Source organism: Pectinophora gossypiella, chromosome Z (genome assembly GCF_024362695.1).
Source record: "Pectinophora gossypiella chromosome Z, ilPecGoss1.1, whole genome shotgun sequence".
Lineage (NCBI taxonomy): Eukaryota > Metazoa > Arthropoda > Insecta > Lepidoptera > Gelechiidae > Pectinophora > Pectinophora gossypiella.
Window position 1 is genome coordinate 4,087,327 of NC_065433.1, and position 15,975 is coordinate 4,103,301.

Sequence of the window (15,975 nt, forward strand, 5' to 3'; positions counted from 1 at the left end):
GAAGGCTCTCACCCGGTACAACGTTTAAGACAACAGGCCTGAGGGTGCCCAGTTGGGCGCGAACCTCGGCTCAGGGCGTCGTCTGAGAGGAAAAATATTTGAAAGAATTAATCGACCCTAGTGGGTCGATAGCGATAAGCGCTGAATGATATCGTCGACCACGTCGGCGGGGTCGGTATCGGGGTTAAGATCATGTCAATGTGATAGTTCTCATATAAAAACATGGGCTTGAGCACAATCTTGAAGGCAGTCTCAGCTGAGATTAGTTTATTAATACCACCCTAAGTTAATAGAAAAAAAGAATTCTTTTTTTGTCACCTTTAAATCTGTCTTTATTTAGTAATCAGAATTTCATAATTTATCTTTGAATTAGGAAACTACCCAATTATCCCGTGCTCAGCAGTGCAGGAAAACATCCTGAGGGAATCCATAAACGCAAATTAACTTGTATTGGGCTGGTTTTTCTTTCGGGTTAGAAGGTCAGACAGGCAGTCGCTTCTGTAAAAATTCGGACCTGACAAGCCTACAGGTTCGGTCAGCGGACCCTGTGTAAACGGGATAACGCTAGGGAGATGGTAAGTGGCTGTTTTCACCCCGATATGGGCGGAAATTACCTATATATGTCTGTATGTATGTAAATAAGTAGTACAAATCGTGGCTGACTTTGCTAACTGACGTAACTGTAAGTGATTTGTGTCTTATTGACAATTGCAACAGGAGCAAATCAGTTTCGCCAGATATTGCAGATACGTTAGTTCACGACATCAGCGACGAAATGATGCGCGAATTGTGGTAGATATTTGTAATAGGTGGTTCAAACACGACATGTTATGCCAGCGATGTGGTCGGAGACTGACTTGCGTCACGATCTCCGTAATATGGCCAGACTTCATCGCGGGTTGACGTGTCTTGTTTGGTGTTTAGCACATTTTAGCGGTTGGTGTAGTGTTGTACTGGGTGTTGCAGTGTCGGAGCAATCGTCGGGTGGGGGGGAGGCGGGCCGGCCGCCCCCGCCCCTGCCGCCCCCGCGGTTCCCTGCCACAGGCAACGTCTGACAATGGGAGACCGCTGCGCGTGCGCCTCTAGTCGCGCCACTCAAGGCCGCCGCCAACTTCTTGTTTCATGGACTCAAGCGTCAAGCGGGCCGCGCCTCTATCACTACCACACAACAAATGTTCTAAATCAATGTGATTAGGTTAATAAAACGAAACTAGCACGTAAGTCACGGCGTAAAGTTAAAATAGTTCTTTAGTCTGTCATTTTATGACATAATTTATGAATGCATAGGTACCTTGTAAAGTGCCATCGGTTTCTTGTACCCATTTTAATTAGGTCTTCATGAAATTTTATTAAAACAAAATTAATTAAAGTGGAAATTTTAACCCGACTCCGAAGTACCAGCCAGGCTCGGGCCAATTCAACACTTGTCTTTACGGTCGACAGATTCTAGCTTCTGATATTATATTAAACTTAAAGTAAGTATGTTCGACGACGACGATACTCATGTACTTAATGGTAGATTTTTAACGACTACTTTGTAGAGAGGCGCGCGCGGCGAGCGGCGTGCCGCCCGCGCCCCGCTATTGCACGGGTTACATGCTGGCTAAGTCAAGTAGGGGTATATAATATAAAATGGGGACGATGAGTACATTGCGCCGCACGCCACGCCCCTGCGCAGGCGTCGCTAACAACCTATAATATGACAATGTACATACAATGCTGTGACTTTATTGTATTGTTAATTTTTTATATAATATGTATAATTATTAATTAGGTATATTATTTTACGAACGTTTTTATTCTCTTTTTACTCATAATTATTATTGTTATAATGATAAATTAACGTCATATCTAAAGTGACAGAGATTATCTATTAATTATTATAATTATCGCATAAATTATTATAAATAAATAATTATAATGCCGGACAGGTCCCGGCCAGAGACATGTTTAATTGCAGTTGTGGGAATTGATTGTAAAAATAATATTGTAATTTATTCAGAGCAATGTACTAGCAATTTTTACATAATTTACACCATTGTGACGCTTACTTTTATATTTTAGTTCTGTTGGTTCAGCGTTTAGAGTACTATTTATTTGTAGCGTTAAGAGATAATAAAAAAAAACATATTATTATCTTTTTAAATGAAGAAAAGAATAGAATATGGTAAGTTATACAATTTTGTGAAGACTTTTAAGAATGTAAAGCTTTTAAACTTATACGCCCTTAGAAGACGAAAAAGTTTCATTATTATTAGTTAGGATTCCGTAGTTACTACAGGGTTGTAGTCAATTTGTTCGTCCATGCATCTGAACACTGCTCAATTCAGGATGTAAGATAGACGGTTCCGTAGCTTATTGTAATTGTCTGCTGGCGCGGCCTAAAGATATTTGTGTGTGAATTATTATGAGAGTGTCGTTGACAAGGACTGCGCTCATTGTGCCGACTCCGATAGCGCCAGATATTGTGATAAAGTCTAGTAGCCGTAGCATGATGCACGCATATCGCGCGAGTTGTGATATATAAACTGATTCTATTGGGTACACGACACATAAAGCAATTGTATTGGTTTATGTATCGCGTCGCCGTTACCGTGTTACGGCTGAAGAACGATGTAGAAATGTTCCGGGGGTGTGACTTAAAGTCTGACTGATGCTATAGATAAGATAGATTCAAGATAGCGAATATGCGCGATATTTTTGTTACAGTATAAGCATACGGACAGAGTTGTCGAATCAAGGTGCAATTCAGAAGCACGCGGCCGACGACCACGTCGCCTGACGTCTAATTCCTCTTTAGCTTCGCTGCTAACTGTTTTTCTATAAAGAATATTTTTTTAAAAGTCATTATATATGGAGACGGTGCACACCATTCCTGTCAATGTCATCGATGCGCAAGATCCTTGCCCTTGTCAATATATTATATATATATATATATATAATATTCACTCAGTATTACCATGTTTTGGAGAGGTTACAAATTGTATGTACCTATGTAATGTAAAGCTTGATTCAAACAAAGTGTAGAAAGTGGGATTAGCGGACCGGTGCCCCGGATTTTGTATGAAACCGCAAACAAAATTCCGCGGCTTATCCTCATTTTCTTACTTTCCCGACTCTGTGTGCAGCAAGCATTACCGCTATAATAGTATACATCAGTGATTACTGTAATCAATTGCGTAAAACGTAGGCAATGTACCATCAACTCTAATATAATTCAAGTCCGCTTCTTTCCTATAAGACTACCAGCTGTACTGAACAAACTATCGCGCAATCATCAATATTTATGTAACTATCATAGCCAGACGACACGAGTTACGAGCATATTTATACCACTACTAGCGCCTCGACCTAGCTTCGACTGACTGCAATTACTGCAACTGCAATACCTTACAGTATTCTAAAATACATGCAGAGCACAACAACAAAAACCGCGTGAAAATCCATTCGGTGGTTCTCGAGATTAACCCGAATATATATATAGAGGTTTTCAGTTATGGGTGTTAATGACATCGTAACGAAAACTTTTAAGGTCATTTAGACCTCAATTCTGAGTTGATGTCAAGAGGAATTTTCTATCTAAAAAAATATGATTATGAACTTAGAATCATGGTCTAAATCATCCCCCTCAGTATTCATTACGATGTCGCTAACACCCTGTATATGATGATTGATGTATATTCCCTTTTATTGCACATTTTTTGGTATATATACACGGGTAAAACCGCGCCGTCTGGAGATAGTCAAATAGTTTGAACACTGGAATTTTGAATATAGGTATTTCATAGCACCTAATCAGACTTACAGTTACTACTATCTGCGTGCAAAACCTGGAGAATTGATGAGAATGTAGTTGTACTAGACGTATGAAGAAATGGTCTATCGGGGCCAGTATATTGTAGCAATAACCTTTTATTTTGTTGTAAATAGACAAATGGCTAGTAAGCTTTATTATTTGTAATGTTTTATCTGTGCCAATGTTGTTTCTTTACCGAATCGATGTATGGATTAGAAAGAGATATGCAACCGATTCACTTTGGAATTAACTGCAATTTAACATTATACCTATATATAATATAAGTATTTGTATTTTTTTTACTCGACCTGAGTCGGCTTTTTCAGGTCGACTAAAAAATACAACTATATCGTATATACCTATATTATAATATTATTACATCTATTACGTACAAAATGTTTTATATTCGTTACATACATAATTATATTTTATAGATTTTATTTTTCATATTGTATTAGATTGGTGTGCTATGTCATGTACTTAAAGAACCTACGTTACCCTAACATATTATAATCTTAAATAAATAGTTATTTTCTTGTAAAAAGAAATTCAAAAAATATCCCAAATTAATAAAAAAGGGAAACCAAAAAAATAGCATGAAAGACATTGTGTTTCATTATTTTGTTTTGTACCTAGTCCAGTCAAATATTAACTACTATTTATTTTATTTAACCCTTACACACAACATTTATTTTAAATATAATGCATAAAAGAACGCCAAACGACAAATTCACTGAACCCCTAAAAGAAAACATAAAATAAATGCAATTTCAGATATCGATTACTATTTTTCTAAACCACTCAATAGCAATTTTGTAGATAGATACAAATATAATTGCATAAAATATAGCTACTGCATCTGTGGTGTGTAATGGTTAGGCTTGACGATTAATTACTATTACGCAAGAGGTTGATATACATACCTACTTACTTGACAATCAATTGGCTATTTTCCTTACAAAAAATCGTGTCGAGCACTATTTTTAGAGTAAAAGTTAATATTATGGTACCTTTTTAAAAAAGTGAAAAAAAAATATATAAAAGAGCTGGTTTTAAGTTTAATTAACTGTCATATAATTATAAGATAACTATTTAGTAAATATCGACGGCAAAACCTTCAATTTATCGTTAGTTTCAAATAAAGAATAAATGAAACATTAAAATCACATTCAGTTCTAAATATAGCTCTATGTATGTTGAAAAGTAATATATTTTTAAATAAATAAACCTATAAAATATTCCACTTATTTAAAAATAAATAAAATTATTTAATGGAAAGGGAGTCTAAAATGGTCACATTGAAGCAATTCATCTAAAAAAGCAATATAATAAATATACTTATTAGTTGATTATTGCATGCGTATGCGTAACTGTCAAAGTGCACTATTGTTTTTTTTATGAATTGCTTCAATGTGGCCTGTTTATACCCCCTGTTACGAATTCGGTATGAAAAGTATTTTATTAATCATATATTTAAAATATTTTTGAATGAAAGGTTATGCTATTAGAAAAAAATGCAATAACCTTGAATGATAAGTCTGTTTGAGTTTGCCTCTGGTTAGTTTGTTTTAAAATTTTAATATTGACGTTATGTCAGGATCAAGTCCTGTCAAATCGGTATTAAAGCCCAACTGTGCGAGGTCTCTAATAGTAAGCCCAATAAGATAAAATATTAACATTTTGTAAAATTTTTATTTCATTTAATACTGTTGAGTATTTTATGCTTCTAACACCCGTATTTTAAGATGTACACTCAAACCTTTATCCGCTCTGTCCTCAGAGTTGAAGCCATCTCACGGTCTTCCTGGAACTCGGTTTAATATTGGTATTCTTAGGGTGGCATTAATAAACTAACGTCAGCTTCGAGACTGCCCTCAAGATCTTGTCAATGTGACAGTTCTTACATAAAAATAGGGACTTGAGCATGATCTTGAGGGCAGTCTCAGCTGAGATTAGTTTATTAATACCACCCTTAGACGGCGCCTCAACCTTAACTCCAGTGAACTCCAGTAAGGCATGACGTCATTCATTTCGTATTATTATGTTGGCAGTATGATAATGCTCGACTCCAGTGAGTAAAGTCCTCAAGTCGGGTCGCAAATGTCAACTTAAAATACCAAAATGCTCAGCTGAGCGAGTCGAGTTGAGTATCTTAAAATACGTTTGTAAAAACATGATCGGGGTTGGTTATAGTAATTATTATTTGAGTTATTTTACTAAGTTGGTGCACTTGTTTTTTGCTAAACTAATCACCATTTGGCAGATTTAAGAGCTAAAATAAAGAAATATCGAAATGTTTTTTTTTTTAAATTAGCGTTATGTTTTTCCGAGTTGAGTGTGAAGTCCTAAAAACGATATCCTCGGTCAAATATAACTTGAAATGCATTTTTTCACGCGAAACCAAAGGGTTACCTGAAACCGCGCAATATATTTTCGCAACCAGCATAAAAAAATAAAAGCGAACAAGACTGTCGTACATTGGCTTTATATACATTTATAACATCTGACTGGACTAGATTAGTAACAGCGTACAGTCATGAGCAATATAATGTACCCACTTTGGGACTCTGTCGCACTAACATATTTGACATTTAGTGAGACTTACAGTTCAATTAGTCAAAAAAGTTAATGTGACATGGTACCAAAGTGTATACATATTAATGGTCGTGACCGTACAAAGTAATCTATGAATGATTTAACTTTGTGAATTGTAAGAATCATTTTATTTGTGCTCTACCATACAAAAATATCACTTATTTTCGTAGAACTTTCATACAAGTCAGTACAGGCATAGCAAAGGCTTTAAAAAAAACAGATCCACATTTTTTGGGGACCCTACATTGAATAGCACACCATTTTGATTTTATTTTGTTAGTAACGTTTTTATATACAAAATGTACATAGAGTAATTTAACGAATGTAAATGTATATGAAATATTATTGTTGCTTATAAGAAACTTGTGTACCTTTACTGAGCAATCAGTACGTGTGAAAAAAATTGAAGTGAATCGGTGTGTAAAGGTAGAGTTTTTATCACGAATGGTCTAAGTCAGTTCGGTAGTTTGAAGCAATATTTGATAAGTGGACTAAATGGACTCAAGCAGATATACTTATCAAAGTACACCCAACTAGACACTTTAAAAGAAAGTCATTCTTATCGCGCACAATCCGCGCGCTCTTCTCTAACACTTTAGCGGACTAAAATAAGACCCAAAGGGGGTGAGGTCGGCGCCCGATACGAAATGGTGCGGGGAGGAACGTTACCGTTCTATATTATTATTCTCTATTCTATGGCTGGAGATAAATATGTGGAGAAAGAATAGCACTGTACAGAGATGCGTTCGTTTAACATTCTAATTTCAAAGATAACAAACATAATGCATCTTATATCTTTGTTTTTGGGTATAAATGTTATTTTGCCTAATATTCCAGGCATGTCATTAAAACTGCAAGGACTAGGTTAGTCAAATGAGATACTTTTAACGAAACGTGAAACTGAAAAGCAATCCCAATAAACTCCAGCTTTAAGTGTGGCTGCAGTTGCCTTTCCGTGGCTCTGCCCACTGCTGATGGCAATACGGGCGCGTTGTCTGTCTAAGGTACAAGTTCCAAAATTCTAAACTAGGTCTAAAGATTTTTTCGGTCCTTTTGAGGTCCTTGTCGTTCTCGTTTATGACAATTTACGACAATACACGAAATACAACAATTAAAGGGTTAAAAAAGGGCAAAGAGCAATGTGCGTCTCACATTGGACACAATAAAATCGTCCAATATTAATCTGTTACCAATGTACCGTTATTTTAGAGGAATAGTAGAGGGATGTGTGTTACTGGCCGTTTTGGTTGATTTATGGTTCTATTATTTGAATTTATATTTTTAATTTTCTGAAACACGTCGGTTTTTTTCCGGCAGATGGTTTCCGCGACCGTCGAGCCAGTGACACATCCCACACCCAACACAGTAGCGTAAGATAAAAATAGACTCCTCAACTTCAGTAGACTAACGCTAGAGAAAAATCTTAAAAATACGCTTTATATAGGTAATATAGTGACGTGGTTACAGTTTGGGTCCGTTTAGTTGTCAAACTACAATATCACTGTGAAATAGTATTCTTGAAATGGCAGTTTTGCCTGCAACGTACTGACATAGGCTGTGTGAACACCTGGAGTAGCGAGCGAAGGCTGACACCTCACGGGTTTAGCTTTAAGGGAATCGTATGAGATAATTATTTTCGAGAAACCGAACGTCTTTGTTAAAAGTACAAAACTGTGTAACAAAAACAAACAAGACAATAGGACAATATCGTTATTTAAAAGACGCTCGGTTTCATCGGGAATTTGGGCGCAAAATTTCTGAACGCAAGAATAGACAAGACATGGTCAGTAGAGGGTTATTTCGTTACAGCTGAAGACTCGTTTACTATAGAGTGCTTCCCTGTTATTGGACCGCCCGGACTACACGCCCATACTTGCATTTAGAATAACAATTATCAAACAATTAATCGCCCGCCGTGACGATGTTACCTATTGCATCGCTACTACTCGTGGCCTTTTTTTATTAAAATTGAATATCATAATTATTCAGAAATAGTTTGGATGTCTAGGTTAATATCGTTTAACTTGTTGAAACGTGATATTATTATATACTCAATTGTTTCGCCGTAGTACTGACCACGACTTGCTCAAGTGGTTAAATGCTCAGCGTTACACGACGCACAAATATGCACAAACTACGCCACCGAGAGCCTGATATAAAGAATAGCAATCGCCGTAAGAACAATATTAGATTAAGATTTGCAAGTTGTTAATTTTACGAAACAAGAATAATGTCGTTGCCTTATCGTTGAAATATAGTAAGTTTTGGTCGTGGTACGTGCCTCGCGACGCAGCGCGTGAAGCGGGCTACGACGACAATGGGCATCGCAAGTGGCGGGCGTACGCGTGTGTGGGGTTATGTTGGACATTGTCACACCCCGGACACTCCATACCAAACATCTCATTCTTACCGTGTGCCGCCTAACCGCGTAAGTACGAGCGAGACAGACAGTCCACGTGCGCTCCCCCTTACTCCTAAGCGGCTTTCTGCCGTTTAGACTAAAATAAGACCCACAAGGGGTGAGGTAAATCTAGCTTGACGCCCGATACGAAGCGGAGAGATGACGTTCTATATCTTTATTCTATGACATTGTGGTCGTGCGCGTGCGCGAGCTGCAGGCTGCGCGCGAGGCAGGCTCGTCTGTCGCCGGGTGAGCCGGGTACCGTACATACTCACATAGCTTGTACGCACGCACTAACGCCGACGAGACACCGTACACAACCTATACGCTAGAACGCAATAACAAAGACGGATTATAGTCACTGCCAATTACTTAGATATATACGACTCGGGCATCGTACGCATCAGCTATCCATTAAAACTTGTAAAACAAACATAATGGTGCCTATTTGAGCGGACGCAAAGATAACCTAAGTTTAGTTTGGCAGCTCTTGAACTAGCGCCGTCTTTCACTTACAATAAGCGCACGAAGGAGACAGAGCTAGTTTTAGTCCTGTCAAATTAATTTGGTGGTTGCCCGAATCGCTACCAATCAACGGGTATAATGATACCGTTCTAATAAACAGATACCTGGTGCGTATGGAGTCACACAGCCGAAATATTTTTGCTGAAATATTTTTTAATGGAGAAATAAAGATATTTTGAAATATAGACGTATATCCGAACGAGTTAATTCGATTATAATAAATGCCTTGCAATCAATGAACGGAAAAGATTGGGATGAATACAGAAATGCTTGAAAAGCAACGTAAAAAAAAATATACATGTTGACAGACGACAGGTGCCGTTACAAGTTGTAATGTATGGTATTTTATATTATAATTCGAAGGGCTTTATTGAATCAACTCAAATCAGAATCATTTATTCAACCTAATTATCATGGATAAACTTGTTGAAGGTCAATGTAACATTTTTGAATATACGTCATTTCGCAATGCGTTATGGCTGAGGAGAAGAAATGACAAGAAACTGCAACAGCAACACATCTTTTAAATCAATAAGGGTACATTACGAGTTATTTAATAACTAGAGGAACACATTCAATACCAGACGTTTTTATCATTTAGGTAATCGTTAATCTTATAAGAAGCTTAACTTAGCTTAGCTTGCTTCTATGCTGTTCTGGGAGCAAATAAAAAACATAGAAAACGTTCAGCTGCTTGTCTTCCCGGGCATGTCGTAAAAACCGACAAAGGGATTGTGTCCTCTAACATGATGGACTAATGTTATGGGCGATAGGCTGATCCCTTATCACCATAAGGTTCATCATATCCAGCTTACGACATCGTATCAACAGTGGCTGCAAGTTGTCTTTGATTACTTGTGGCTCTGCCCACCCCATTAGGGATTACGGGCGTGAGGTTATGTATGTATGTGTATGTATGTTATAAGAAGCTTTTTTACATGAAGTAACCAATAATGAGGTATCAAACCTCTGTAAACCAACACTATTAAGTGGTTACTTAGATACTTTAATAACATGTCAAATGAAACTGCAACTGAATGGGCACCATAACATTATGATGGTCATACTTACATTGTTTTAAGTTTACGCGGTTACTATCATAATTAAAGCACATAATAACGGGTTCTTATCGCGTGTTTTGGGAGTCTCATATCCCCATTTAAACGCGGTAAGAACCCGTTATTATGTGCTTTAATTATGATAATAACCGCGTAAACTTAAAACAATGTATGACCATCATAATGTTATGGTGCCCATTCAGTTGCAGTTTCATTTGACATGTTATTAAAGTATCTAAGTAACCACTTAATAGTGTTGGTTTACAGAGGTTTGATACCTCATTATTGGTTACTTCTTATAAGATTAACGATTACCTAAATGATAAAAACGTCTGGTATTGAATGTGTTCCTCTAGTTATTAAATAACTCGTAATGTACCCTTATTGATTTAAAACATGTGTTGCTGTTGCAGTTTCTTGTCATTTCTTCTCCTCAGCCATATTATGTGCTTTAATTATTATGATGGTCATACCTAAGTGCTGGCAGGCACTAGACGCCGAAATCGATTTGGTCATTCGAATTATAATCTAAAGTTTGTCAGATACAGTGCAAGGCATGAATGCAATAATAATAGATAATTATTTCAGTAAGTTATAAGCGCGCCGTGTCGGTGTTCGGACCATTGGCGCAGGTATTGGCACAGATGCGATTCATGGTTGAGATTTTATTAGTATAATTATACGTATTGGAAATATATCTGAGGAGACTCGCAACTGATGTGGAGTGCATAATATCATTAGTTGGTGTAAATAATAAGCAATATTTGATGTTACTTTTAAGCTTCAGTCAAACTATAAGATATGTTTTCAATACAGTTAGCATATATTGTAAATAATCGACGTTCTAAAATAGATTTATGATGCCATTGTCTACATATTACGCGAACTATATGTAATTGTTTTTATTATGAGCCTGTTGTTATTCGACCAATCGTCGTTCAGATCTCTTTATCGGTCCTCGTACCTAATATATCTATAGTTATAATATTTCTCTAATAGACCAAGTGTACTTACAGAGCAATACTAGTGGCTGTAAGTTAAATGCATATAAATAAGTAGGTAGATGTAAAGCAACCATAGTTTGTAGAGTTAGCCATATTTGGTGTACTCGTTAGTGCTACATATACGTTTTCAGTCCCTTCACGTTATGTCTAAAGTTACAACAATTATTAACTATAAGGCATTATGGAAGCAGCGTTGTCCATTGGAATGAAAAAGGCGATTGGTCCAGTTTGAATAGGCTCGGATGTGTGTATGTTGGAGCGCTCGGTCATGTTGCGACGCTGGATGCACGGACGGACAGATTCAGGGTTGCGCCCGCGCCACGCCCAGCGCCGACGCCGGTCGGGCTCGGGCTCGGTATATACATACTATAGAATGTCAGTTATATTAGTAGTGGCCCCCAGCACGTTACGGCGGGGTCCCACTCGCTAGTCACCAAGCCCTATAACTTCTAAGCACTCTCGAACAGTTAAGCCACAATTATCTGAAAGCGTTTACGTTTCAAACGACGGAGCGTACTCCGTTCTTGTACAAAAAGAACTTGTAAAATTTTATTGGAACTACTTGTTATAAAAACGAAAAAAATACATTATCTGTGTTTTATTTACCTTACTTCATCATTCACTTACAGGCATTGCGGACCCACCATACCACTAGCCCTACCCCTGGTAGTAGGGTGGGTCCCAAACCATACCACCATCATGCCATCAAGTAATAGTGTTGTTTATGTCAATATAATAGGCTAGTTTCCAACTAGTCAAATCAGTTACTTTTTACTAAACGTCAAAACACGAAAAAGCAACCTGTGACGTCATAGAAAAACGTGACAAGATGTCGCACTTATTATTACATTTTTCTTTATTAAAATTAATAAATAAGTTACTTACATATAAAAAATATAACGTCTTTTGTCACCGTCTGTAATTAGAATTTCATAATTTATTTTTGACCTAGGAAACTACCCAATTATGTACTGATTATGTTATCTATCACATTGATATAGAAGAAGAAAATTGACTAACTGATGTAAGTGAGCATCAAAAAGGGATTTTTTAAATACCCGGTGAAAGCCCTCAGCACTCCCCATTTGTCCAGCTATTTGTCCATCTTTAGTTAATGCCATCTGCGGCAAACCTACGTCACAAAAAATACTTTTCAATGTGGGACTTACCAGGCTATGTTCCCCAAAAACAATATAGATGGCGTTGTGTAGATAAGTCTGTTATTCATGAAATTAGAAGGTTAATCGAAGACACATCTGAACAGCGCCATCTGTATATTTTTGGGGAAAGGAGCCTGCAAGTCTCCCTTATCATCATCATCATCGCGGAAAGCCGCTGGATGCGGGCAGCGCAGAACCGATCGTCGTGGAAATCCTTGGGGGAGGCTTATGCCCAGCAGTGGGCGTCGTACGGCAAGGCTCCCTTATTCTCCCCTAAAGGTGTTAAAAATGAGATTTGGATGAAAATTTACACATTTGTAGATAGGTCAAAACCCAAGTATAATAACGCATTTAGTGGAGTAACCGCGAGAGTAGAAGTCGCGGACGAAAGTTAGTGGTAATTTTATAATCTCAAAACAGAAGAAACCTTAGAATGTACCATGATGATGAACAGATAAGGATTAAAACATTAGCAAGCTCATGATCATTGGTGATTGATCAGCAAACTGTTGGTCACATCATCCAGGGTTCCAGGAAATATTCGCGTCAAGGTGCGGTAAGTACATGTAAGTATGTGGACAATAAATGTCCTGGGTGCGACTCCCGGGGGGACGTATCACAAAAATCACTTTGTGATCCCTAGTTTGGTTAGGATATTACAGGCTGACTGACCGAAAGTAAGATGATCCGTGCTTTGGAAGGCATCGTAAGTCGTTGGTCCCGGTTTCTGGTGTGTATAATGTACCTAGTCATGAGACATGTCAGAGGCCTACGGCTGAATAACAACTCGGAAAGCAGGGTTGCTGAGGTTGGCCATCGACCTCACAACAACCCACACGATAGAAGTGACGACGATTAAAAAAGTAAAAGTATTTAATTAAAAGATAAACCAACTGTATAATCTGACTAATAAAAAGTAAGAAATAATATTTTGTTAAATGCTTAGAATCGGCGCAAACAGAAAGACGGTCAAACGGTGTAGCATTTCAGGGTTTGCATGTAACGAAGGGTACTTATTTAAATGTCTAAAATCAAAAACCTAACGTAAAATTTCCTACGTTTAAAATACCTACCTTTTTTTACCTTTGATGGCTTTGCTCTTGGCCCCAGACTTGCCTTGACATCTAAAATCTATGTACCTAATGTTAAATTCTTATACCTAACCAACTAATACGAAGTTCTTATCGTAGGTAGGTGTTGTGTTATCTATAAAGTGTATTTTCTTAAGTAGGTGATTTAACGTTAAGTTTTTAACTTTAGGCATTTAAATACGTAACCTGGTTGCGGCGACTTCGGAATTTAGATTCTAACACTGTAATTAACAAAATAATGATTTCTTACTTTTTGTTGTTTTTGAAGTCGGTTTAATCTATTCGAATTTTTTTTATGTTAGATAAAACTCCTTAAATAAAGATTTTTAAAAAGTATTTTTAGCTGACTTTTCCCCACTGGGAATCGAGCGGAGAACCGAACTGGAAGACGTCTGTAACGGCTATATCCATGCATTACTAATGTTAGGCTGTTGTTTGAGTGGAACAATGGGCGCACGGGGGCGGGACTTGCGCCTGCGGGGATGTCCGAGCCCAGCATTGGGACGTATAAGAGCCTGTTTATGTTCTATAAGGATTTTTTCTGGCTACGTTCACCAAATAAAAAACATAGAACACGTTCAGCTGCTTGTCTTCCCGGGCATGTCGTAAAAACCGACAGAGGGATTGCGTCCTCTAACATGATGGACTAATGTTATGGGCGATAGGCTGATCCCTTATCACCATAAGGTTCATCATATCCATCTTAGGACTTCGTATCAACAGTGGCTGCAAGTTGTCTTTGATTACTTGTGGCTCTGCCCACCCCATTTGGGATTACGGGCGTGAGTTTATGTATGTATGTATGTACGTTCACCAAAAACAATATAGATGGCGTTGCGCGTTTTACAGCTTTAACGTGATAAATACCTCATTACTCGGGTACATAATTATTCCAAAAAACAATGTAATACAGAAGCATTTATAAAAATAATTGTTGCTTGAAATTTAGATCACATTTTGTATAACATTGTGCTGCTACCTACGTTGCTTCTCTTTATTTTGATCAGAATAATAGTGGGTGTAACACCTGGGTCATCATTGATACCCAAAAACCGTCTAGTTTGTTTTTAAGGAACGTAGCCTGCAAAGTCCCTCATTGGAATTGACAACATTTCAAAGGAGAATGGGCGAATCTGGTCCAAGAACCTCCACTGATGAGACTTACATGTAATGAAAGCTTATGCTTTCCCTATGATTCTGGCAAAGTTCTATCAGATTCTGTCCCGGGGTTCTTTTTTTACGGCCATGTTTGTCCTGGCCAAAAATGTGATAAAATACAGTGGGTGCTAAAATCGGCTCAAGATTTGTTGCTGGATAACTAAGTCTACATAAATAATTATGTATCATATTGTATATCATTTTAAAGAGGATCTTTTCTAGAATCCGAAATATAAAAAAAAAAACAAAAAAATCTTTATGTAAGCGAATTATAGTCAATTTACATCAGCAGCGCCATTGTTTTTCGGTAGCGAAGTTCAAGTTTCATGCCTTTTACCCCTTCCAAAAGTATCTTACCGATTTTTTTATATTGCTTCCGGAATTTGATCTGAGTGATAATAACAAGAAAAATAAATAGACACCTCTCCGATAGAGACCGCCTAAGCTATTGCCTATTGCAAGAAATCGTCATCATTAGCAAGTCATTACGGTATTGCATATAAGCTTATCAGCAACTTGGAACTTGGTCCAAGAACCTCCACTGATGAGACTTGCATGTAATGATAGCTTATACTTGTTCTATGATTCTGGCAAAGTTCTATCAAACTCTGTCCTAGGGTTTTTTACGGCCATGTTTGTCCTGAGTGTAAGTACAGTAGAGGACTGCAAAATCACCTCAGGATTTGTTGTCGAAAAACTATTTAACTAAGTCTATATACATAATTATATATCATAATGTATATCAATTTTAAAGGGGAAGGTTATCAGAATCAGAAACACAAATAAAAAAATGCATTATGTAAACGACTTTTAGCCAACTCACGTCCGTAGCACCATTTTTCTCAGCAGCTACGTACGAGTTTCGCGCCTTCCAACCTTTCCAAAGGAGTCCAATAATTTTTTCCTTCTTCTGATATTGCATTCTTAACCTGACAAGTGACAACATCAAGAAAAAAAAAAAGATACCATTCCGATAGAGGCCGCGATGCAATACCGTAATGACTTGCTAATGATGACGATTTCTTGCAATAGGCAATAGCTTAGGCGGTCTCTATCGGAGAAGTGTCTATTTATTTTTCTTGTTATTATCACTCAGATCAAATTCAGGAAGCAATATAAAAAAAATTGGTAAGATACTTTTGGAAGGGGTAAAAGGCATGAAACTTGAACTTAGCTACCGAGAAGCA

At 37.4% G+C, this 15,975-nt stretch overlaps 1 protein-coding gene across 10 annotated transcripts in view; it reads left to right on the forward strand.

Moving 5' to 3' along the window:
* The window catches only part of LOC126380082 (glucose transporter type 1), a 148,973-nt gene extending 144,683 nt beyond the window's left edge, over positions 1-4,290 (forward strand). For 9 of the 10 annotated variants that reach the window (XM_050029298.1, XM_050029299.1, XM_050029296.1 and 6 more), the window contains one exon: positions 967-4,290. In XM_050029298.1, the coding sequence (XP_049885255.1) occupies positions 967-1,195 (229 nt within the window). In that variant the 3' untranslated portion in view covers positions 1,196-4,290. The remainder of the gene's footprint in view (positions 1-966) is intronic. The other variant, XM_050029294.1, reaches the window with a different exon arrangement.
* The last annotated feature ends 11,685 nt before the right edge of the window (positions 4,291-15,975 follow it).